The sequence below is a fragment of the Gouania willdenowi genome, chromosome 17 (genome assembly GCF_900634775.1).
Source record: "Gouania willdenowi chromosome 17, fGouWil2.1, whole genome shotgun sequence".
NCBI classification, from domain to species: Eukaryota; Metazoa; Chordata; class Actinopteri; order Blenniiformes; family Gobiesocidae; genus Gouania; species Gouania willdenowi.
This window is the reverse complement of record NC_041060.1, coordinates 24,581,780-24,608,011: the sequence shown is the minus strand read 5'-3', so window position 1 is coordinate 24,608,011 and position 26,232 is coordinate 24,581,780. Positions and strand designations below refer to the sequence as shown.

The window sequence follows — 26,232 nt, the reverse complement described above, 5'->3', positions numbered from 1 at the left end:
TGCAACATTTTGACATCATGAGGTATATTTAACAAACACTAAAGAACTAATCAAATGTAATACTAAGTGCATCTTTTGTTTAAGCAGACATTAAATAGCTGTTTTTATGGTACAAACCACAATGGTTTCAAAAACCTTGAACGTAAGCCTAGAATACGGTCATACCTAATGCAGAGGTTCCCAACCTTTTTTGGATCGTGAACCCATTTCAATATCAAGAATTTCTCGCAACCCTAAAGACATTTTTTTTTTTCTAGAAGTATAGTTTTAGATCAAGTTTGATATACTTTGTTACAAATGCAGAGTTGCCAGTATTAGTAACAAGTTGTGCCAGCTAAGACATTTTTATACTGCATTGTATTATTATTATTATTATTATTATTATTATTATTATTATTATTATTGTCTATTTGACAAAGTGAAAGTATAGAAAAACATTGTTTAAGATTTTAATTTGCAAATTATTTTTTTTATTTTTTTAAATCAATCACTAGACATTTTAGGTGACCCCATTTAAACTCCAGGCCCCCCCAAATGAGATACAAAAGTTAGAATATAAATACAAATATAAATACATCTTTAAATAAACAAATGCAAAAAATATTGCAATAATAAAAAAATAATCCAAAATTTAAATATAGATTGATTAATAAGTGTAAATAAAAAAGAAAATACAAATATAATTTATTTTTATTTTTGCTTTTATTCAGTTAATAATTAATTTCATACATATACAAATGTTTTATTTTTATTTTATTTTTATAGGTCATAGAAACTAAATGGGCTGGACAGGAAAATATTTACTTTTACAATTTTAGTCAAAAAAATAATAATATTTAAGAGCTTGTTTTTTTTTAAATTAAAATTTTTATTTTTATTTTTTTTATTGACAACCTGCAAAAGAGTGGGGAAAATAAATAATTACGGGTTAAACACAGTAAAACTACACAGAAAAATGTACCATTACCTGTTTTATAAATGCACTAAAACAAAAAATGTGAGAAATAAAATTACTATAAATATAGTTTTTTTTTTTGGTTTGTTCGTTTTTTTTGCAACCCACTTTTAATGGCTTTCTAAAGTAAAGCATAACAATATTCATATTCATATTCATATTCATATTAATCATTAATCATAAAAATAATTTTAAAAAAAATCAATAATAATTTCTTTAAAAAAATAATTTGACAACAAAATGTCAACAACAACAAAAAACTATTGTTGACATTTTGCTTTCGTCACAGATTCCGGAAGCCACAACGAAGGTGCCAAAAACGCGCGGTTTAGGACCCCTGCTTTAGGGGTCATTAATCCGTATGCAAATATTTTAAATCAAACTCACTTTATTAGAAGTATTGAAGAGTGTTACAATGATTGTATCTATTTCATAATAGTTGGTTGAAAGAGGTTTAAAAATAAAACTTTGAGGAAATGTACACCCCCTAAAATGTATGAGGATGGTACAGACCGGAGCGCGCGCCGCTCAGCGGTTTGGCGCTACGTACCTCTGGTACACCCACTGATCTTTGAGTGACACTCTGCCCTCTTCTACAGTGGAGCTGCTGTTAAACTAATGTTTCTATGAACACAACCCACTATTATGTCTGACGAGGAAGGCCGGGCATCTGATGAACTCTTTAAGGATGTCAAATTCTACGTAGTCGGGGACATCGATCCAAAGGTGAGACTGGACGTTAGCTTTTCCGGCTAACGTTGTAGCATGCTAAGTTGTGCGGTTCGTACAGACTGTAAACATCAGGGTGCTGCACGGCCACTGCTTCAGTGCGTCTCCAGGACTCACTGCTGATATTTTTCTGCAAACCGAGAGTTTATATGTGTTATCCTTCTGTTACTTTGACTGAGGCAAGGCTGAGAGTGTTAGCACTAAGCTAGCCTGCCTCCAGTTTACGGTTCATCCATTCCCTTCAGTGTTGTATTGAAATGTGTAACCTGTCAGAATCTGTGACCATATTTCACCGTGTGACTAAACAGCCCACAATAAGAGAAGTTACGTTAAAAATATAGGAATTAGTATAGACTTTAAGACGTTTTATTTCTTCCTCCAGTTATCTGAGAGTTAGCTCTGATTATTGATGGTAAAGAGGTAACTGATCATTTCAGATATCCATACATAACAACTTGTCCACCCCAGGGCTTGAACCCAGGACCTTCTTGCTGTGATGGTCATTTACAGTTTTTCTCGATTGTTTATGCACATTTTCTGAAAGCATGCCTCATACTCTCAGACCTAATAATAAAAATAAATTTAAAATAAACACATAATGTCCAAAACTCCTCAATTCTCCTGCAAAATTAAACTTTGCATTCAAAACAATGATATTTATTCTCCAGATTGTGTTTTAGTTTTTTAAATGACGCACACAAACCATCATATAAATAGACTTTTATAGTTGAACACAGATGTGCTCAATGTAAAACACTATGAGGTAGGGCTGCACGATTTTGACACAAAACCTAATTGGGATTTTTCTGACAGATATTGCGATTTTGATTTGATTTACAATTTTCAAAAATATTTCATTCTGTTTTCCACATCAATTTTTTAAAATTCCTTTTTTTTTAAAATTATTTTTTAGAAATATTAATTTTTTTTTTTTCCCAGAAAATATTAGTTTTTAACTCCTGTGAGGAAACAAAATAAATACTAATACTTAAAAACCCATAATTAAACAAAAATGTATGTCAAAAATAAAGTAAGATACAATGAAATGGTAGATATAAGTTGTAGTGACAAGGATTATTCTGACTGTATGGTTTACTGAATCTGATTAGGTTTATTGATTAAGTTTTGATCAACTTATTAAATTAAACTATGTTAAATGATCCTGATGACATCATTCTAGAACGTAATGATTAAACAAAAATAAATGTGCAAGACGCATCACGTGTATGAAGTGTTTTTTCACCATTAGGGGCCAGAATATTTTACAGTATCAGAAGTTATCATTAATCTACAATATTTAATACTCTACAATCACTGGTATCAATGGTCTCGTCCACAACAACAGAACAACTTTATCCACAGATTTTCTGTAGCTCTGATGAGATGTTTAAACGCTCTGAGCAGGTGAAGCTGATTATGTTTTCACGGCGCACAGCAGCGCCACATGAGAAACAGACAGAGCTTTATAGACACGTTAAAGTTAAGCGGGCACTGGTCGGCTCTGATTTCGGAGTCAGTGATGATTGGCATAGTTTTTGCCAGTTTTTTCGGGTGGTTTAGGTGGTGTTTGAAGCGGCCGGGATGAGAGTGGGAAGGACATTTCCGCATAAAAAAGCGTCCTTTCCCTCACGGTGATGGCGTTTAAACCAGATTCTGTCCATTTCCGCGTTGAACAGTAGATTCCGTTTTCATTGGTTGATTCCGTGAATCCATTAGCGTAGACTGTATAGGGCCCTAGTGTAGTTGTTAGAGCATACAAGCGTGTGTCCTGTAACATCTGTGATTGGCCAGCAGCCCAGGAAGGCGGTTCTCTGCAATTATGATTGGTGAACATATATATCACTCAAATGATGGAGATGAACGAAAAAACCTCAACATCTGAGGTTACGTTATCGCAGTGGTGAAAACCTCAATATCAATGCGCTTAAGGTTAATCGTTCAGCATTACTATGAGGAATGGAAAACACTTCTCCATTCATCATAATGACTTGTGCCTTTTTTTTGTTCAGTGGCTACATTTACTTGAGAGCTTTAATTTCCCTTTAATTCAGAATAAAAATTAAATCCCCTTTAAACTGACCTCATAAACACCTTACCCTGAATGAAAATGGAATTAAGTGGGTGGCTTATTCTGATTTGAATTCCTCGATCTTGTATATGTTAAATTTTCGGTTGTTCTGCACATGCTCATCCTGTCGCGATGACGCCCTGGTGAAAAAGGCGTGTTTTACCACTGGAAATGTAAAGCAGGTACTTGTTGCGTAGCAGAATTGGTTCAGGGCCTGGGTGCATGAGTTACATGTTGTGGTCATTGTGTCTCAAATGCCAGTGTTTGTGTCTAAAAACTGTAAACTATCCGAGACAAATCAATAGCAGCCTAAAATATGTTTATCAGTCACAATATTGCATTTTTTATTAGATCACATGATATCTTATGAACCGTTTAATTATTACTTAATAACTTGATGATTAACTGTGGTATCTATTTATTTCCTGTTTGCAGGTGGTGCAGCTGTTGAAATCAGGAAAAGGAAAGGAAGTTTCCTACAATGCTCTTGCCACTCACATCATTGCAGAGGATGGTGACAACCCAGAGGTGGGCGAGTCCAGAGAGGTGTTTGATCTGCCCGTTGTGAAGGTAAGGTTTGTGTGGGTTTCACAAACTTCAGAAAGGCTGAGAAATGACCAAGAGGTAATTTCATGTTCTTTCTTCTGCAGCCGTCCTGGGTGATCCTCTCCGTCCGATGTGGAGATCTGTTACCGTATCCTTTCACCACTGAGTCCAAATCCTTGGAATAACTGTTAACCAAACATTAATACTGATTGAGGGAGGCTCGTTTTAATATATAACCGTATATTTACAGCAACTGTAGGCCTTTTATAGTGTCATTGCAGAAAGAGTGCAGGATGTATGGAATTTGGTTCCTAAGCTCAGACCACCATAACAGAGCCCTACAGTGACCAGCTTCATATTTCATTATCTGGCCACGGATTTAATCACACTTATGTTATTTGTTACCTCGCCTCTAATCTCTACCTCGCCAGGTGTAAATGCTCCAGCATCAAAATACATTGTTGGTAAAAAAAAAATAAAATAAACAAAAACACCTCAATGGTCCTCTCATGGATTTCATTAAATTAAATTAAATTAAATTAAATTAAATTGAATTAGAATTTTATTTCAGCAGTCTTCAGAAAAAGAAAAACAACATTCAATTATCTTAATTCTTTAGCCGAAAGGGTGTAGGTTGAAGCAAAAGCCTATATATACCTACCGCATCACAACATAACAAGGCTGTCTGGATCAGGGGTTCTCGATTGGTTTCACCCTGGAACCCATATTTTGCCACAGTCATTAAATCGCGACCCACTTTTTTTTTTTTTTTTTTTTTTTTTTTTTTGAGAATTCAACCGACCAAATTTAATTTTTCAAAAATAGCTGTTGAAAACACACATATATGTAGTCTTTTCTAAAACATAAATCTACGTATTTTCCTGTGTAACATTCATTTCACAGCATGCCTGTCAAAAAAAAAAGTTTCTTTCAAAATAAAAGACAAGTCCAACATGAGAGACATTAAGCAGGCTATTTATTTATTTTTTACCAGCAGTTTCCACGACTCACCTAGTACAGGTCCGCGACCCACTTCTAGGTCCCGACCCACCAGTTGAGAATCACTGCTCTAGATTATAACACACACACAAACTTATGTTACTGTTTTTACCATACATATTTAATATATATTCTACACAAGTTTTATATTTACAGTTCATACATGCACATATCACATATTACATAGATACACACACATATATACTGTACACATACATACATGAATGTACATGACGTGTACATAATATTAATATTATACTATTTCATATTGACAACACAAATTTCATCAATTAAAATGAACATGTATATACATATATGTATATATGTAAGAGAAATATTCTCTATCACAATATATACCTTTTATTATGTTTAAGTATTCATATTTTATACCATTATAAACATTATATATTATTGCTGCCCTAGGTAAAATTTTTGCTCTTAATTCTTATACTTACTAATGACATGTGTTATTTTAATTAAGATACATACTGTACATGTAAGGATGTAAAAGTCAGTATTGGTTCAATCATCATTGTAATCCATAACCAGCAGCTGCTCAGAGTCACTGGTTTCTCACCAGAATCAGGACAGATCTTCTTTGGTGTGACGGCCTGCCTGCCCAGTGTAAGTGTGTGTGTGTGTGAGAGAGAGCATCCTTTCTTATTGATCAGTGTTGTCTGTTCATCTACAGTTGCCAGACGATCTCAATACGTTGTGGGCTTACATCACCTTTTACGGAGGCGAATGTCAACTCAACCTCAACAAGAAGGTCACTCACCTGGTGGTGAAGGAGCCTAAGGGGGTCAGTGCTGCTGTCTGTTGTGTCTGTGGTTATGTTGTGTTTGTTAAGGCAGAATGTGAATTCAGAGCTGGCTTCTTATGCCTTGTGATGTTTTGTCATCAGGCCAAGTTCGAGTGCGCGCAGAAACACCCGGGCATCAAGATCGTCACCTTGGACTGGATAACGGATTCTGTCAAAGGTCCTTGATTTTAAGCTGTTGAATGTTTTATCATGTAAAGCACATTGAGTTGCCTTGTGTATGAAATGCGCTATACAAATACATTTTCCTTGTCTTGCCTTAATGCTATCCACAGTTCTCTTGCTTTTTGCTTTCTTTCTTTGTGGGAATAACAAAAACTAAATCTTGTCAGTTCGTATTGTCAGGTTCTAGAGAGAATTTGCAGGAAATGTTTTTTTAAGTTTTTAATTAATTCTATTTTTGAAGATTTCCACCAGAACAAAGTAATTGTGTCTCATTTGTAAAAAATAAATAAATATTTATTAATTTGAAACTGTTCCCAGACAAAAGCAAGAAGGACGAGTCGCTCTACCATCCCAGACTCACCTTCATAGAACCAGAGGAGGAGAGCGAGGATGAGTCTTTCGACCAGCGTTCCGATGGAAGCTCCAGCCCTCGACGGTCCAGCGGCGGCTCCTCCAGTGAGGAATCCAGCCCTCGCCGGCGTCCTGGACCCAAACGACTGAACTCCATCTCCCCAACTTCCTCGCCTCACAAACCGGAGCGTCGGAGTGAGCGCATGTTTGACGACTCCGACGATGACTTTTCCACAGAAAAGGACGGACAAAACCTCAACTGGACACCAGCAGAGGTGGTCACTTCCACTGCTCCGAACAGAGCAGTGAGACGGCGGGTCGGCCCCGTGGGAATGAAAGAGTCCAACAGCAGCGGGCTGATCAACCTGTGTGCCAGCGTTCCTCCTGTTCCAGGCAGCGGAGCGGCCATGACCGAGGCTCGATCTGCTGCTGCTGTCGGTCACTCAGCTCAGCCAGGTCAGTGAGCACAGCAGAGACACACATGCGCACAGACACACACGAAACACAAAATGTATCGTAAAATAAATGAAAGTAGGGATGTCCCGATACAACTTTTTTTTATTACTATTTTTTGTTGTTGTTTTTTTCTTTAATAAAAAGAATAGTAATTACTTATTTTGTTGTGTGGAATGTTAGAAAAGGTTTGATCAAGTGATGTTACTCAAACAGAACAATAGTCAGCAAAAGTAGGTCTGAGAAAAACTGACTCATTTATTATTAACCAATTGGTTACATACATTTTAACCTTCAACATAATATCTACAGTATTCTATAATTGAATTAAAAAAAAGAAATAAAAAAATTTGAATTCGATATTTGTTTTCAGGCTGATATTGGACCGATATCGGATCAAGACATTTCTAAATGAAAGTACAAGGACACATGGCAGTCACAATGAAGGTGCTTTTGAAGGAAATATGTTTTTAGGACCTTACATTTTTTTGTGCTCACAAGAAGCGGCTGGAAATCCGCTTCAGTGTTGGCATCGGGTTCTGATACCAATGTGATTCACAGATCTAGAAATTTCCAATCTATGAGTTATGTCTGTGCTTTAATGTTGTCTGCTGAAAGGACTCCACAGGTGATTCCTGCTGGCTAGTCCGCTAGCTGGCTGCTAACTTCAGAACAGTGACGTATTTCAATGACCCCGTTCAGGAAGTCCGTTCCGCAGTTTGCAGCTAGCAAGTTAGCATTGAGCAGCACTCTGAGCAGTGTACAACACCCTGCTAGAGCTGTCCCTAATGATTATTTTTTCAGGTAATGATTATTTAACATCACTTGATCAATGCTATTAGTCATTCAATAAGGATCTCTAACCGTCTCTTGTTAACATTTCAACATTTATTGAACATTTCTTTATTTAAACATGCACAGAAAAGCATATTCAAAATATCCTCCTGGGGTCCGCAAAGTCTTTTTTTTTTTCTTTTAAAAAATCGTCAACACTGCTGTCTCCATTTTTGTAAAGAGGCGAAAGAAAAAACACATGAATATTCACAGTAGCAAATCAGTCCACACCATGCATATATTTATTTTAATATACTACTCAGAGGCTCAACTTCCAAAAATATTAATTTAGAATTATATTTTTTAATTAAATTTGTAATATCAATACCAATAATATGATACTAGTTAAATTATTTTGGAAGTTGTGCTTCTGAGCTTAGCGGCTAGATTTGCGTTGCATTACCATCGGGCTGGGCGATATGACCAAAAATGTATGTCACAGTATTTTTTTTTTATGCATAATCAGGTGTTCACAGCTTTTTCTACTGGTTGAGAGATGAATTACTGCAGTAGATTGACTTAGAATGGTTTATTTTACTGTCATGGTGAGTGAATATTGTAGAATAATTCCACACTAGTAGTAATACATGTTTGCAACAGCAGCCCAATGGCTCTTTGCCGTGCTAGCTTAGCTTCAGCATTAGTTTGATTTCTTGCTTTAAATGCTGCGTACTTAGTGGTGTGGTGGTTTCTTATGGTGAATAAGGTAGCGTTTTGTTTGTAGTTTCACCAGAACTTATTTCCGCATTATAGGAATTACAAACTGTGATCCTTTGCTCTCTTTTTTTGTGTATTACTGCCGACACGCTAAGCTAACCATGCCTCTGTGTCCGTGAGTTGTTCTCCTATAGCAGAGGCATGAGCACGCAGGCACGTGCTCACATGCAGCTTCAGAGCTTTCAACTGTGTCTTTCTGTTCCATTTACACGTATGATTTACACGACAACTAACACCAGAGCGCTACTGTTTACCTTCCTATTTAGAAGTGCAACGTTGAAAAGGGAGCAGCGTAGCCTTCCAAAAGTTGTGTAATCGAATACACCGGTACGACACCATATTAAAAATTCATGTCATAACAAAAATATATACTGGTATTCGGTATGAACCGGTGTACCGCCCAGCCCTACATTACCAACACCACTGGACTGGCGTAGGACATTGGACAACCTATATGTATATAAGATAACACATTGATGCAAAAAATGTACGTCGACTAAGTGGACGCGTTGTCTTTGCGCTTTTGTAAAGTTTTACTGGGAAACAAACATGTAGAGATGATCTTTGGTGCTGAGCCCTAATCCAAACATGAATACTGGTGTGGTAAAATCAATTATGAAGACAGTAACAGCTCCTATATTTTCATGGTGACTGTGTGTGTCTGTGAGTTTGCTGTATTTTAATGAGTTATTCTGATGGTAAGAAAACACAACTAAACCGTCTGTCAGTCAGCCGTGCACAACAATATGTCAATGTTGCTCTTTCACCGTTTTCTTTCATTTTCCTGCTCCGCTCAGGTCTGGTTTCCCTCATCACGGGACGAATAAAGTCTTAACTTTTGTTTTCTTGATCGAATCTCTCCTTCTCCGCTCTCATCAGGTGTTGTAGGGCAGGAGGGGATTCCTGGGTGGAGTCCGGCAGTGAGAACGCTCCGTAACATCACCAACAACTCGGACATGCAGCCAACTGGCCGGCCCACCAACGTGACACACGTGAGTTTCACTGTCGTAGATCAAGCTGTAGATTTCTAACGTCATGCCAGTTTTAATGCCAAGAATAGATTAACCATAAATATTAAGAGAATTATACAAAGGAAGGCAATGTTAAAAAGATCTTTAGCTGCATTTCATTCATCAGCTCTAAATGAGACCAGGGAGCACCAGATTGGTTCACTTGAAGCTCTGTAAACAAGGAGTGTCAAAGTCATTGTACTTTAGGGGCCACATTATACACAGTTTCATCAACCAGTGTAATCCTAACTGGAAACAATTTGAATATTCTGAGTTTAAAGGCCTAGTCTGTCGTAATAGGAGTTAATGTCCCTGTAAAGCAGAAACAAATTTGTGTTATGAGTTTGTCACACCACAGAAACATGTGTCATTGACCACTGAGCCAAATTTGAAAGATGGAAAAAAAAATAGTATAGAAAATTAGGTCTCAAAATCATGGAAAAACAAACACTTCTTTCATGGAAAATGTGGCACCAGCGGATGCGTTTTATTCCCCTGAGTTCAAATATGGGGTTTGTTTTTGGCTAGCGGGCGAATTGCTCCCGCTGTAGGCCGCGGAACTTTGGTGTGCTTCAGCAGAAGGGGCGCGTTTATGCTAATGAGGGCTCCTTCCGTAACGCAGTCCTGATTTCTGACTCGCCCATTAAATCCTGAACACAGAACTTTGAAACACAGTTTGTGAAGCTTAGCTTTAAGGGAAGACTGATACAATATAATGTTTCACCAAAATATTGTTAATGATGTTTGTGCAAATTAACTTTAAAAATGGATACAGAAAATAGTCATTTCAGGGTTAGTAATATCAACTTCTCAGTAAACATTAAAACATATCAGTGATCCTTAACAAGCAGAATGAACTTGTTATATGAAAACTGGAAAATTTCACTGCATATAAAAATAAACATTTCAGTCAGTGCATTACCCTGGCATCGATCGTCTCGTCCACAACAACACGCAACTTTTCCCACGGATCTTCTGTAGCTCTGATGAGATGTTAACACACTCTGAGCAGGTGAAGATGCTCAGAGTGCTGCTGCCATTTGATTCTGTCCATTTGATTCTGTCCATTTGATTCTGTCCATTTGATTTCGTTAACGTGGATTTTATTGGGCCCTATACTTCACTTGTGTAATAAGTAAAAAAATAAAGAAATAAAATATTGATATTTGGCGCCAGTGAATCAATAACGTACCGCTAGAGGAAACCTTGCGATATATATCGCCGTATCGATATTTTGGCACACCCTTAGTTCACTCAAACTTTTCTTCTCCTCCACAGATAATCCAGAATTTCACAGGGAATCAGGCAAAGCCGTTGGATCAGCACACCAATCAGAGCCACGCTCAACCCGTCAACAGCACCAATGCTCTTCTCTTCAACCAGACCAAGCTAGTGGGGCCACCGCTCAGTGTGCAGCAGCAACAAATGCTGCAGCAGCAGCAGCAGCACCAAGCGCACCGGCTTCCTCAACAGCAGCACCAACAGTTACAGCAGCAACAACATCCGATCATGCACCTTCAACCACAGCATCAAATGATGCAGTTGCAAACTCAACAGCAACATCAACCACAGCAGGTCGCACATCAACAAGCGTTTCCTCAGATGTCACAACAACAGCAACAACAACAACAGCAACAACAACAACAGCAACAACAACAGCAACAACAACAACAACAACAACAGCAGCAGCAGTTTGTGCACCAGCAGCAGATGTTTCCTCAGCAGCAGCAGCAGCACGGTTTCCCCCAGCAGCAGCTGCGGCCGCAGCAGCAACCTTTACGACCAGGCCTGCAGCAGCTTCAGCAGCAGCAGGTGCTGCAGCAGCAGCTCCAACAGTTTCAGCAGCAGCGCATGCAGATGTTACAGCAGCAGCAGCAGCAGCAGCAACAGCAACAGCAGCAGCAGAACCAGCAGCAGCTCAATCAGCAGCAGTTGCACCAACAGCACTTACAGCAGCAGCACTTCCTGCAGCAGCAGCACATGCAACAGATGCAGAAGCAGCATCTGCACAATCAGCAGCAGGCCGTGCAGAATCAAACGCAGCAGCCACCACCAATGACCACGCTGCAGCCGCAGGTGCAACAGGTTTCCCAGCTGTTTGGACACGAGCCAGGACAAGAGCGTGAGTATCAGACTTACAGGTCAACATTTGAAAACAGTCATAATCACCATTCTGCTATGTGCACACCAGGGTTTGTTGGCATTTACATTTTGTTTTCAATTATCCATATTCCAATTACAATTAAAATTACAAATATTATTTTAATTCTGGAAGTCAATTACAATTACGCTCTCAATTCCTAAAGTTCAAATTCAATTAATCATAATTTCTGACCCTGAATAAAACCTCTTATGACAATGGGTCAGTTTTGACCCATGTTTTAAATCTTATATTATCTATCATCTCATTGTTTTTCATCTCTTAGTTACCTTGTTAGGCTTCCTAATCAATGAAAACATTATATATTCATATTTTTGGTGCAGGTGTCTGAGCCTTTTTCTGTCAGTAAATTGTAAAATGATCCTTGAGAGAACTGACAGGTAGGGGAAAACATATTTTAATAATTGTTAACTACGCATGTGTAAGCCATAAATCTTTAACGTGGTTCCACAAGTTTGTGTTTAATGAAATTGGCATGAAAATTCTATAAAAACTGTCAATTACAATTACAAAGTCAATTATCTGAACTCAATTACGATTACAACAGCGACAGATTCTTTCAATTACAATTATAATTTCATCATCTGTATAATTATCAATTACATGATTACAATTATAATTGACCCCAACCCTGATGCACGCCAGTGTTTGGAATAACGGCATTTAAAATAACGGCGTTAGGTAACAGCATTTTTTTTCAGTAACTGGTTAATCTAACTAATTACTTTTTACTCCGTTACAACGCCGTTAAAATTACTGAACGTTAAATGCGGTGCGTTACAGTCATTGATTGAACAAACTTAACCGAGAGCATCCCTGGCTTCATATCATTTAGGAGGTGGGTTAGAAACAAGGTGAGCGATTATGATTGGCTAAGGCGGCGTCATGTTTCACGTGCCATCACACGCACCACACACACAATCACAACAGATTTGATGAAGCAGCAGAGATGGTTGGCCTTTTTAAGGTGACGATACAAACACTACTTTAAATTAATTGTGGTCAAAGGCAAGAACGTACATGTGAAGTGTTCATTATATCCCGTAGTGAAGACTTTGTCGACATCTGTTGTAAGCAACTCAAATTTAATGAAGCACCTCACGACGACACGCATCTAAAAAAAACTGAATTCTTTGACATATATCAACTTTTTTTTAACAGTAACACAAATAGTTACTTTCCGTGGTAATGAGTTACTTTTATTATAGAGTAAATCAGTTACTAACTCAGTTACTTTTTGGAACAAGTAGTGAGTAACTATAACTAATTACTAAAGTAACGTTCCCAACACTGGTGTACGCTATCTCAAAATATTACACTTTACTTTTATATTTTGTCATTTCACTCTGACAGGAACAGATCTATCCTTTGTACATCTATACCATGCAAGGAGACAGATGTCGACATACAATACACAGATTATTGATTCTGTGATTAGATAATCCCATTTATTCCAGCCTACCTCTTTTTGATCATTTTAAAGCAGCAATGATTTGGAAGCTGTGAATAGTTCATGTTGTTTCTAAGGAGTCCCATGTTTGAAAAGTATACATAAGTATCAACCATACTAGTTTATTATGATAGTTTATGAGACCGTTGAGTTGTTGCATCACTATTCTCAGCCCTTGTTGTTTAGTTCAGAGCCTAACTGGCTCTCCTTACATCCTCTCAGTACCACAGGATGGCTTCCTGCTGGGCTGTGTGTTTGCTGTGGCTGATTATCCAGAGCAGATGGCGGACAAACAACTCCTGGCCACGTGGAAGAGGGTAAGACTTCTTCTGTGGTTTAAAGACAAACTTTGCCTTTAAAACAGCATCAACAAATAATTAAAGACGCTCAATAACTGTCCTCCCTGCAGGTCATCCAGGCTTGTGGAGGTACAGTGGACTCTACACTGAGTAACCGCTGCACACACCTGCTGTGTGAGAGCCAAGTCAGCAACATGTATGTGCAGGTAAGGCAGCTACAGCCCGTGAGCACCTTTATCTTCCTTTGGTTAACTCATTCACTGCCAGCCATTTTCAGAGCAGCCAACCCCGTACAGCCAGGCCTTTTTAGATGATTTTCACTATGACAATCCTGGCTCCTCCTACCCTATAAACACACAGACTGAAGCACTGAGACGGACTCACAACCACAATAGCCGCTTAAATAGCCATGTGTTTTACTGTAATGTGCAGTTTTTTGGCTGAAAAAAATAATAGTGTGTGGATTGCAAAAAGAAAATTTCTTTGGTGATCACTGATCTCCGTCACAAGAGCAAGGCATGAAGTCAGCGTCTATAGACACGCCTACTCATGAATATGCATGAAGGCCTCAAAACAGCCCGTTTTTAGAAGTGCTCAGAAAGTGACTTTTCAGAGGCTAAAACTCTTAAAAAAAACAGGTGAGTTTGGGAAAATAAACCTCAAATATTATGTTGTTGGGGTTCTTTGAACAAATGGAGATGGGTGAAAAATTGCATAATACTGCATAATACTGGAATCCTTCTGAGTGTCTTTATTCATTTCAACTAGTGGATGTTGATCAACAGTTAAAATTGTTGCCTTTTAAAACGTAACACCAAACATCAATGCATCGCCCTGATTGGCTCAGTCTTCTGATTGGTATTTTTCTAAGACAATGGCAAACCTTGAAAGAAAAAAATGCTGGAGTTTGTTAATCCATTAATAACGTACATTGATAAATACATTTATTAATGTACTGTACAACCAGTGAATTTATTGGCTTTTAAAGTTAGAAATTTCAGACACAATGAGAGCAAAGTTCTCAAACTGAAACTCTTCCTTTGAAATATTGTTATTCAGTATTAATTGTTATAAATATTTGTTTAAACAAATAAAGCATTTATAAAAATTTTACTTTCTTACAAAATGATGTAATTAATTATTGTAATGAAGTCAAAGAGGAAGTATAAATGAAAAGCGTGACATAAATGTTAATTTATTCAGATTTTATTTACTTTTAATAACCTCATGAATTAAAAATAAATAAATTATTATAAATACTGTAAAATAATTCTTGACTATGTTCTGCTTAATATGGAAAATAAATATTTTCACTTACTGCTTAACTGTGTTGAAAAAATGTACAAGCAGTTTTGCACAAATGTTTAGAAAGTAGTTTCTATTTCTAAGGTTATTTATTAAATCAAAGGAGGAGAAAAAGCGAAGAACTAAAACAGTCCAGTAGCACAACGCTTGCATATTTTTAGTGTTTTGTCTCTTCAGTTAGTAAGTAATGCAGCACAGTAGAGTTAAAGGTGGATGGATATAAACTGTATAGAAGTATGAGGAATGGGGCTGATTTGATCGTGCATATGTGTTGACTCTGACCAATGGGATGTGTTCTCAAGGCCCTGAGGGAGGGGAAACGCTGTGTCACTGCTCACTGGCTCAACACGGTGCTGAAGAAGAAGAGGATGGTCCCGCCTCATCGAACTCTGCATCTGCCGTTCGCCTTCCCTCCGGGAGCCAAACCCTGCTCCCAGCACGTACGTGACGTGTACAACACACACTGCTGACTCTCCTGTATGTGACCTTCTACTGTTTGTTTCCCATCAGATCATTTCTCTCACTGGTTTTGTGGACGCTGACAGGGACGACCTCAAACTGATGATTTATCTGGCTGGAGCTCGATACACCGGATACCTGTGTCGTAGTAACACCGTGCTCATCTGCAAAGAGTAAGATTATAATGGCTTTTTAGCGGTGGGTGAGGGAACAGCTCCTCTGGGCCTCTGATTTTTGGTGATTAAGGAAAGCTGATGGAAATCATTAAATTAACTTCCTGAAAAAGGAAATAGTGACATCAAAGGAAATATACCCTCACCAACATGTGTTAGGGGAAAATCACACATTTTCTCCATTAAACGGATAGGTCGATGTGTTTAGAAGACATAAACACATGGACGCAAAATGTTGCACCATGAATGAAATAATAAATGCATATATATATATATATATATATATATTTTTTTTTTTTTTTTTTTTTTTCAACATTAACATTAATTTATGCAATTGTAATGACCATAAATGCAACGGTACAGATACATTTCATAATCATTTCCTTTGGTGTTTTGGTTTTCAGCCTTGGTTTACTCATTTTCGGTTTCAGCCAAGAATCTCATTTCAGTGTATCCCTAGCCATCATAAATGTACATCTTGGTACAAATATGTGAGCAAGCAAGTCCAGAAGTCTGAACAGCTCAAACCTATGTTATGTTATATTAACCTGTGTCTATATAAATGTAGCTGGAAACTCTACATGTGCATAAACATTAACTCATGCTGTTTGTAGTGTGTAGTGTACTAAATTTAAGTCCTATGGCATATTGGACTTTTTTCTTGGCAGTCTAAATTTCTGTTGTTGTCGTGTGTATTTTAATGTTTCGTCATGTTGTGTATCTTTCCAAGTGAGGGATAAGGAAGCTTGAAGATGAATCTTTGTGTTCCACGTATTGCAGACAGTAAATGTGCTGTCTTCCTCTGAGACTGTGAAGGAGCTCTGTACCAGTAACCAACCAGTCCCACATGTTTGGGTTAGCTTAGCACGTAGAGGCACTGGCTGAGCAGGGTCAAAGGGTAATGGGGCAGGACTTAACCGTGTGTTTATATCACAGAATCTTTATTGTGCCTGATGTAGTTTCTCCTCCTCCAGAGCCAGCGGTATGAAATATGAGAAGGCCAAAGAGTGGAAGATTTCCTGTGTGAACGCTCAGTGGCTCTGTGATGTACTGCTTGGAAACTTTGAGGCCTTGAGGCAGATCCAACACAGCCGATACTCCATTTACACACACCCTGAGCCTCTGGTGCCAAACCCACAGCTGGTCCACAACCTGCTGGGTACGTACGCCTCACGCTCTCCATACGCAGCGTGTCGGTCCAACACAAACGATCCACGGCATGAGCGTTTTTTGTTCAAGGTCGAGATGACTTTCTCTGCAGCCTCTCACAGTCTTCCTGTGGCTGGTTTTTATTGTTATGTGGCTTTTTGCTGAGGGTGGGGTTAAGACTAACATGTTGACATTTTCTGTGCAGCTGCCTGGAGGACTCCGATCAAAGTGTCTCCTGAAGCGCTGGCGGTAAGTGTTTCCAGCGATCCTTTACCTTCCCAGGTAGAACAGGTAGAGTCAGATGTTGTCTGCCAATGAAGAAAAGCTGGTAAATGCTGAAACTTTCTCACCTTTTTAATTTTAAAGTTTGGTAAATAATGTTTTCTACATCAGTTCAAAAAAAAAAATACAGCTCAATGACTAATTACTGACTCATGTCATGTGATCAGTTTATAAAAACACTGAACAAAGCAGCCCTACTACAACTATTAAAGCAGTTTTTAAAAGGGTTACTAAGTACTTTAAAGCAGAACTAAGTAACTTTTTCACCTTAATAAATCCAATCATGGGGTGATTGGGGGGCCAGAAAACAGCACTTGCAACTTTCCTGCCTCCTACTCTGTGTCAAGACGTACTGCTTTACGACAGCCCAATACAAACTAATGCTAGATTATGGCGAGCCCCGTGGCTGCACACGGTTGTCTACAAATTCACTTTTCTCAAACTTATATCATGGTGGAGCCAGTAAAAAAAGGCAGAGAAGACCTTTGTCTGAGGAACGGAGCAACTCCATGCAGGGACAGCTCAGCAGCAACACACAGCAATCACACTCACTGTCGTTACTGCAACAGGCACACACTTGCAACCCAGAACTCCATCAGGCAGCACACACACAAATATCCATCCATCTATCTATCTATTCATTCATTTTCAGAGCCACTTTGTCAGCACACAAACAAACACATCACACACATTTCCACACTCCCTTCCGAATTACTTCCACATCATTTATTTTACTTGTCTCTCTTCCTCATACTGTTCACATGGTCACATGGGACTACGTATATGTGTGAAAGCACTATTGGTGTCGCTGTTGTATTAGGATTTTTCAGTGATCGGTTGCTGCTGTCTTGGGAGAGCAAAGGTGCACATGTAGCTGTGGGGTGGGGCAGGCGGTGGGTGTGGAGTTTTTACGACAGTGACATAACCAAAGGGACCTTTAAGGGGAGAACTAAGAGCAAGTTATTTAGTTCTGCTTTAACATTTGTGAAAGTCCAACAGCAAAGAACTAATGAGGATAATAACCACAGCAGAAATCAACAAACCGTAATCAACATAAAAAAGATCAATAGAAGGTTATCAGAATAAGGTTTTGTTTTTGTGTGTTTTGTAGAACCTCCAACTTCTCCATAAACAGAAAATCACAGACTCCAGCAATCCTCCAAACAAGAAGGCCAGGTGAGTAGAGAAGTGTGGATGGAAGCAGAGAACACATTTTGTGTATGCACATGTACATATGTGAAGTATATGTGTTTTTCAGCTGATGGAGGAAAATGTCACAGTGAAATCTCTGAGAAGGAAAAAATACAATTTACCTGTAGGTGTCTCAGTTCAACTGGTGATCTGTATAACTGGTGACACGTTAAAGAAGAAGTGAGGCTTTAATTCTGTCATTCAGTGTTTACAATAATCTGAACTATTGTTTATTTCAATACATAAAAATATATCAGATGACAGCTGTGCATTCATTTACAGTTTTTACAACATATGTCCTTATAATTAGTCACAAGATAACATGATCACTAGTTGAACCACCACACCAACTTATTACAAGCCCTCAATATGTTGAAAGTGTAACATCTTCCTCCTAAAGACACAAGATGGGGACACATTTGAACCGTTTGAGTGGTTTTGGTGACCGTGGTGTGTCAGTTCACACCATTTATTCAGCACACACACATGTGGCAGTAAATTAACACACACCACGCCAACAAAATATTTCTGCTTGGTGTGTTGAGAACAAGAAAAGAGACTTATGAAAAGGAGAGAACAATTTGACATAGCTTTGTTTCTCACTGACGTAGTTCTCTGTTGTCCTGAAGTGTGTGGAAGCCTCATCTGTGTGTGTGCGTGTGTCTGACAGGCTGGACGAGGTTCCGTCTCCCAGTAAGAAGCTTCCTCCTGAGAGCACTCCTCGAGTCTTGTTCACAGGCTTTGAGCCAGTCCAGGCCCAGCTGTACATTAAGGTACACCAAGCGCCCATTAGGCGACCTCTGTGCCAAGCGTGTGTGACCTTGTGTGTGTGTGTGTGTGTGTGTGTGTCTCTCTGCAGAGGTTGCACGCATTAGGCGGTGAAGTCCCTGACAGCAACCAGACAATTACTCACCTGGTTGCCAACAAGGTGACGCGCACCGTCAAGTTTCTCACTGCCATGTCTGTGGTGAAACACATTGTGAGCCCCGAGTGGCTGGAGGAGAGCTGGAGGAGCCAGAAGTTTGTGGGTAGGTGTTACTAACAGAGGTCAGAGGTCAACTCGTTCTGTTCAACAGCTTAGTGCACGTTTATTCACAGTTGCCATTAGGCTTTACACGATCAGGATTTTTGGGCCGATCGTCGATCAGTGAGTTTAAAAAAACGATCACCAATCATATGAAGTCGGGTTGTTTTTTTAGGTAACGACCAAATTCCTTTGGTACTACCTGATACAGATTCACAGAAAATCAAAAGTTAACATGTTTCAGGACCTAAATGCATCCTTGTGACTGTGAGGGAGTGGAAGAGTTAGCTTTCCATGCAGGACCTGAAAATAACATTGCACGCACAAGAGCGTCATGGCTCCACTTTAAAAAATGCGATTGCAGATGTAAATGTGAGCTAAACCATTAAATTTAGTCCCTGAACAGCAGCTGTGTCGACTACAAGAGATGAAGCTGTGGAGGCAGACCACCCTGGGACTACTGTACGTGAAGCCTCCACTAGCATTAGCATTAGGAGCAAATACATATCTACTGACTGTGGCATCGCAAAACCTGCTGTTGCTTATAGTCTGTATTCACAGGTGCACTGCGGGGGTGGGGCACTCACACACACGCGTCTGTGTCCACCATCACCCTGAAATGGACAGAAGTCTCTAGTATGAAAGCAAAAGTAAATAGGAGCGCATCGCTCCACTCTAGGACTCTCCCTTTTACACACACACACACACACACACACACACACACACACACACACACACACACACACTCACTCTAACAGCAGGCGCTGTCCCCACATTCAGAGCCAGTAGACTGTAGACTGGGGAAGAAGTCCGGCGCTCAGCCGCTTCGCTCCAACTGAGTGACATTTTTGCCGTTTGCGCATAGGTTTTCACATTAGTGCACAAATGTGAGTGAAATACTTTAAAGTCGTGTCACATAAAGCAAACAACTTTCTAGTGTAAGTGAGATGGATAAAACAATGCAATGGGAGTATTTACAGAAAGTTTCATCACAACAATGACGTCATTGAACGGATCGGCGCATTGACATTACAGCTGATCACATTAATTGCATAAAATGCAAAATATCGGCCGATTTATAAAGCCGATCAGCTCTGTGTAAAGCCTAGTTGGCAGTCTAAATAGAACTACAGTGAACACTTGTTTATGTCTCCAGCAGAGGGCGCAATATTGGAACGGCTACAATATAGCACCCATTGTTATAAAATAAATGTTTATACGTTAAGCCTTCAAATAAAAAAATGGACTCACTTTATAAATCACACTGCTAAGGACAAAACAGGATGTAGGACATAAGAATAGACTTTATTACAATTGTGATATTGTCCTGGTGTCTTAGTTTATCTTTTAGCCTCGAGCTAAAGCTAACATCCTCAAATCAGTTTTTTCAGCTTTGAGTAGAAAATCCTGATGTTGTATGATTCATCCATCCCAGGTAAGTCATAATATTTACAAACACAGCAGCACTCGACTGACAACCTGGTGTTGAGACGAAAGTGGTGACCATGTTAACTGGTGGACAACCAGTTAGTTTTGCTAGTTGCTGCAGCAGATGATGTAAAAGTGGATCCAAGTGTTGGGCTGTTTAAATTTGATCACTAGTTGAAATGGTTGCCACTTAAATCATAACACCAAACATCCATGCACTGGCAGACTTAAAGCACCTCAACAGGCATGCTCTGATTGGCCCTTCTCTAAGCCAATAGGGAACCTCTTAAGAAAAAGCTCCAGAGTTCAGCTTCTAAAGTGAGTGATTAGCACAAACTGACATCAGCCAATAAAAAGCAGAGGGTGGGACATTCATCATCCTTTATTTTGGGTTTAATCGGTGAACAGAAGTCCTGGTCAAATTAAGGCATTTAATGGATACATTAATAAATGTGATCAATAAGATTTGTCTAAGGGTGCAGCTTGTATTCTTTTTTTGTTTGAATGACTTTCATGAAGTTTTAGGCCCTCAAACAGACATAGTTTGAGACCCTGTTGTGGAGAAGTGCTGACTTACATGTGTGTCTTTGTGTGTTACAGACGAGCTGAGCTACCCTTTAAGGGACACCGAGGCAGAGACACAGTTTAACTTCAGTTTGGACGAGTCGTTAAAGCGAGCTCACAGTGCGCCACTGTTCAAGGTCAGACACGCCCACACAGTAACGTACTGATGTTTCTAAAGGAGTCTATGACTCTTTGTTTCCATCTAGTTTTCATCTCCTCTGTGCTTGTATGAATGTCATTTAAAAGTCCTTGAGCAAATTGCATGCTGAACCTGCTAACATGAATGCTGGGTGTCTGTAATTTGACACCAGCCTCTTTGCATTGGTTTTATTGAAGTCTAGATTTAGTCAAAGTGAAATGACTAAATGTACAAACTCTTAAATGTCTCTCTTCTGGAAATCTTTGTTTACATTAAAGTGGATGACTGTTTATAAAGTCATTTTTTCCCATTATTCATGGATGAATTTGTCGTTCTGTTTTGTGTTCATTTACTGGATGTGCCATAGATCTTTAGTTTCCCCAACTTTATTGAAGTTAAAATGCATGTTGGTGAAAGCCTGTGTTTGTAGTGTCAGCTGCTCTTCACTGACTGTGTGTGCGTGCGTGCGTGCGTGTTTAGGGGAAGTACTTCTACCTCACCCCTGGCGTCTGCCCAAGCCTCAGCACCATGAAGGCCATCCTGGAGAGTGCAGGAGGGAAGCTGCTAGCCAAACAGCCGTCCTACAGAAAGATCATGGAGCACAAACAGAACAAGGTCTGCTAACACTCTACCATTACATGCACTGAGTGAAACAAACCAAAGATTATTGATGATTATTAGTAACTATCTGTTGGGAGGTAGACTTCACCCAATCTTTTCACTTTGCAACCATTTTATTTTCACTGCTACACTTCTATTTTGAACATACTTTTACATACCGGGTATGTATGTACATAAACAAAAATACATAAAATATATTTTAGCCATTTTTATTGGTTTATTTATTTGTTTTTAATCATTTTAGTTGTAGGCTTCGATATTTAATTGTATTGAAGCGATATTTACTTAATAAACCCAAATACAAGTAAATATTTTGACACTCTATGCGTCCTCGTGTGTTTTTTAGGGGTGTCCCAATCCGATATCGATCCGATATCAGCCTGAAAACGGGATATCGGATTCAAATTTACAATTTTTAAAAATGTATTTATTTCATTTTATTCAGTTGTAGAATACTGTAGATATTATGTTGAAAGTTAAAATGTATATAACCAAATGGTTAATAATAAATGGGTCAGTTTCTCATACCTACTGTTGCTGACGATTGTTCTCTGTTTGAGTAACATCACTTGATCAAGTCTTTAACATTCCACACTACAAAATAAGTCATTATTAATTTTTTATTAAAGAAAAAAATGTAATAAAAGTATGTATGATTCATGCTGATATTGGATCAAAGTCGGTATCGTCCGATACGCAAGGCTGCAATATTGATATCATATCGGAAATGAAAAAGTTGTATCGGGACATCCCTAGTGTTTAAACCTCCTGTTCATTGTCTGTTTGCAGAACCTTCCAGAGATTATATTGATTTCCTGTGATAACGACCTCCACTTGTGTCGGGAGTACTTCATGAAAAATCTCGGTGAGACACACACACACACACACACACTCTCTCTCGCACTAGTTTAACAGACAAATGTGTTTTCTCTGACACGCACACACTTGCTCTCTGTTTTTCAGACGTTCACAACGCAGAGTTTGTCCTGACTGGAGTTCTAACGCAGAAGCTGGACTACGACTCATATCCTTTAATGCAGATCAGCCACAAACTAATGAAGCCATTTATTTTTTGAGTAACAAGAGGTTTTAATATCACTGTTTGTAGCTGAATGTTTCACATGAAGTTTAAACTCATGTCACGTCCCTGTTCCAAGAAGCTGGATTTTTAAATCCTCACTATGTTCAGGCTAAAATAGGGGAAATACTAGGTGAGTATAATTCAGACGTAGTTGCTATGGTAACTTCAAAAGTCATTGCGGCATCTTGAGGAGTTGTTGCTATGACAACTTAAGATGCTACTGTAAATTGAGTAGATGTTAAGGTAAAATTAATGAAGTTGTGTCTATAGTAACTTTAAATATGGTTGCTATGGTAATTAGTAAAAGTCTCTATGGTAACATAATATTGTTACAAATACATATGTACATAAATGTCTAAATACATCATAGAATGTTGTCATTTGATTATAAATGTAATATAAAACAATCCCATCCTGTGTCTTCTCTGATTGCTAATAAATCCAACCTAAGCTAATAAAATAAGGGACATGTGACTCTTTCAGCAGCTGCAGTAACGGTGATCTTTGTGTTTCCTTAACGTTGACACGTATAAATTCACCTGACGCCGAGTGTCCAGGACACGCTCAGCCCTGACACTGACTTCCTGTTTGTATCCTGTGCAGAAATGGAATCATTTTTTAGCTTTTGTTACCTGTTTAATAAATGAATTGATGTTATTTTTGTGGATGATTGTTTAAATTATGAGATCTGACGTAGAATGTGTGAAGCTTCAGCTGCTGTTTGCCGCGTTTTACAATAAAAACCTCCTTCAGTGTGAAACGCCTCCTTTTGTGTCTCCAGATTTACTTCATCCACACAATAAATACTGGATCAATTATTTCAGCTTACAGGATCATTCTGTAATCAACATGAACGGAAAAACGTCGCTAGAGAACACGTAACGTGCCCTGATCTCACAGCACTCGTCAGCCCTCTCATTTACAGCTAATGGGTTAAAGAATGATTTAAATAAAGAGTTGAGTCTTTGTAATGAATCAGGACTCATGATTATATTGGTATCATATCGGAAGTGAAGAAGTTGTATTGGGATATCCCTACTTATACATGAGCAAAATCTTGATATTTCTGCCTTTGGATCAACCTAATTGGTGAAATGAAGTGTTAATCAAGAGAGAAATAAAGAATATAAAATAAACAAAGAGCAGTTTATCTGTTGGTGTATCAGCTCAACTGGTCACTCTGATAATTGATGACAAGCCACACTCAGTGTTTACACTAATAGCATCACAACACAATAAAGACACTTCAGATGACAGCTGTTCATTAGTTTGTCTTTTCGAACAGCTGTCGCAATCAGTCACAAGATAACACGACCACCAGTCAAACTGTAACACTAACAAGCACGTGCCATCAATGAGATCATAGGGTCTTTGGCAGCCCCGCCCCCTCAGTGACACAGCCAGACATGCGCCGTTGAGTAGTGACTAGTTTGCTGTATCTGACAGAGCAATGCTGGACTAATTTAGCAAACATTGTGAGATGTTTTTCAACCACTGGTGATTGTGTTATTATGAGCAACCTTGAAGAAGAAAATGAAGTTTGGATTATTTATTATTCATTTTATTTACAAGTTAAAAAATGTAGCTATATTCTGAAAATGAAAAAACATTTCTGTTTTTAAATTTAATTATGTTACAGAAATGAAATGCTTTCATTTCATCACCATCTATTGTTTATTTTTTATTTTTATGACTCCAGGTTACAGTGTGCTTTTAAATAAAATGTGTTCATTATTATTATTATAGTAGTCCAACTCCTCGGATGTCATTATTTAACACGGACACCAGTTTAAACAGAACAGCAGTGAAGCTGGGACTCTTTTTTTAATGAATCCTACCAGTTTACACTGGTTTATACTTTTTTGTACTGGTCAGTCAAAGAAAAAGAAAAAAAAATCACACAAGGAACAGATAATGTTTAATCTTTGGTAATCACATTTTATACACTATTTTTACTGGGCACATCTTTCACACACATCATTAAATCCCTCTTTACAAAATAAAAACTGGATGTTGAAGAAACGCCTGCACTGCATCTGAGACTCATTCTTCTTCTATCCTAATAATTAATGTATTACACAACAAACGTCCTGCTGCTCAGCCACATTATGACCTCTGTATGATTTTATATGTACTTTTATTTTGAAAAACAACTAGATCCCAACATCAGCACAGGAAAACTAAATGATTAATTTCATCCAATCACCAAGTCGTTTTTGGTTAGGGGCGGGGCCTCGTCTTCTTCCTAAGAGCCTGGGGGGAAATATTTTTCATTTGAACTTTCAAAACATTTCTTAGCCACATTAAAACTAACAACTTGTCGTTTATCGTTATATAAAAAATAGTCATATTTTTATTTTAATGACATGTTCACCGTAGTGGACAACAGAAAGGTTTAACTGACAAATAATCGTGACACTTTAACGCAGTACAAGTGTTCATTGAATCACGGTTAAAAACAAGTGATTATTTGTTACATTAATTACTTTTTGAATATAAAATACAGTTTTGAATGTAAACAAATAGATAGCGCTAATATAGGTTAATTAACCCTTTTAAATTTTTTGAATTTTTGACATTTATCGTTTTTTGACAGTTTAACTTCACTTTATCATAGCTTTAATAAGAGTTCCCATGAATAATAATAATAATAAAAAAGGCAGAATGAAGCTTAAACTAAAATGCCTTACTTTTTAAATTTCAATAAAAAAATAAATATTGTCCAAACAGTGGCGAAATTAGACATAAGAAGTGGGACATGATGGTAATCAATAATCAGAACAAATGTGTGTGTGAGGCGTTATAAAATGTATCAATACCTGTTCAATGACATAAGTAGCAGTCTTTTTAATCGACTAAGATTGAAATAAGACTAAAAGAATTCTGTTTTTAATGTGATGTATTTTATTGGAACATACTTCTTTCTGAGGAGGTTTAGCTTCATTGTTAGAAATTTATTATGTAAAATAATATTTATTGAACTAATTTCCGTGTTTTTTTTTTTAATTTAGTTTACTTTTGCTTTCTAAATGCTTTTTCTCTCTGTATAATACACATTTTCTTTCTCTTATAATGAAGTGTTTTTCTGTACATATATGTACATTTTTATTTAATTTTACCTCATAGTTACATTTGAAGACAAATATGACCTGAGTTACTTCAAGAATAAAAATGAACTCTTAAATGTATGACTAATATATATATATATATATATATATATATATATATATATATATATATATATATATATATATATATA

General features: G+C 37.9%; 1 protein-coding gene across 3 annotated transcripts; it reads left to right on the top strand.

Moving 5' to 3' along the window:
• The first annotated feature begins 1,481 nt into the window (after positions 1-1,481).
• paxip1 (PAX interacting (with transcription-activation domain) protein 1) lies at positions 1,482-23,720 on the top strand. 3 transcript variants are annotated; one of them, XM_028471873.1, is made up of 23 exons: positions 1,482-1,681; positions 4,188-4,322; positions 4,403-4,446; positions 5,858-5,921; positions 5,989-6,099; positions 6,202-6,277; positions 6,601-7,089; positions 9,517-9,629; positions 10,926-11,769; positions 13,481-13,575; positions 13,668-13,763; positions 15,165-15,302; positions 15,373-15,494; positions 16,469-16,653; positions 16,849-16,892; positions 18,037-18,101; positions 18,787-18,889; positions 18,976-19,144; positions 21,169-21,269; positions 21,752-21,886; positions 22,682-22,757; positions 22,856-22,916; positions 23,501-23,720. In XM_028471873.1, exons 1-23 carry the CDS (start codon positions 1,601-1,603, stop codon positions 23,514-23,516), a joined length of 3,363 nt encoding a protein of 1,120 aa, XP_028327674.1. In that variant the 5' UTR covers positions 1,482-1,600; the 3' UTR covers positions 23,517-23,720. The 3 variants fall into 3 exon arrangements, with proteins under 3 accessions (XP_028327674.1, XP_028327673.1, XP_028327675.1); XM_028471872.1 differs by lacking the exon at positions 23,501-23,720 and having other exon boundaries at positions 22,856-23,435; XM_028471874.1 differs by lacking the exons at positions 18,787-18,889; positions 18,976-19,144; positions 21,169-21,269; ... (2 more) ...; positions 22,856-22,916; positions 23,501-23,720 and adding an exon at positions 18,184-18,283.
• Positions 23,721-26,232: the final 2,512 nt, after the last annotated feature.

What these genes read in the sequence shown, in the direction of transcription:
- paxip1 (XM_028471872.1), top strand. Translation starts at nt 1,601, where the DNA reads ATGTCTGACGAGGAAGGCCGGGCATCTGATGAACTCTTTAAGGATGTC. An exon ending in GATAACGGATTCTGTCAAAG is followed by an intron (nt 6,278 to 6,600) that starts GTCCTTGATTTT and finishes AACTGTTCCCAG; the next exon opens with ACAAAAGCAAGAAGGACGAG. An exon ending in GAGGAGCCAGAAGTTTGTGG is followed by an intron (nt 19,145 to 21,168) that starts GTAGGTGTTACT and finishes TGTGTGTTACAG; the next exon opens with ACGAGCTGAGCTACCCTTTA.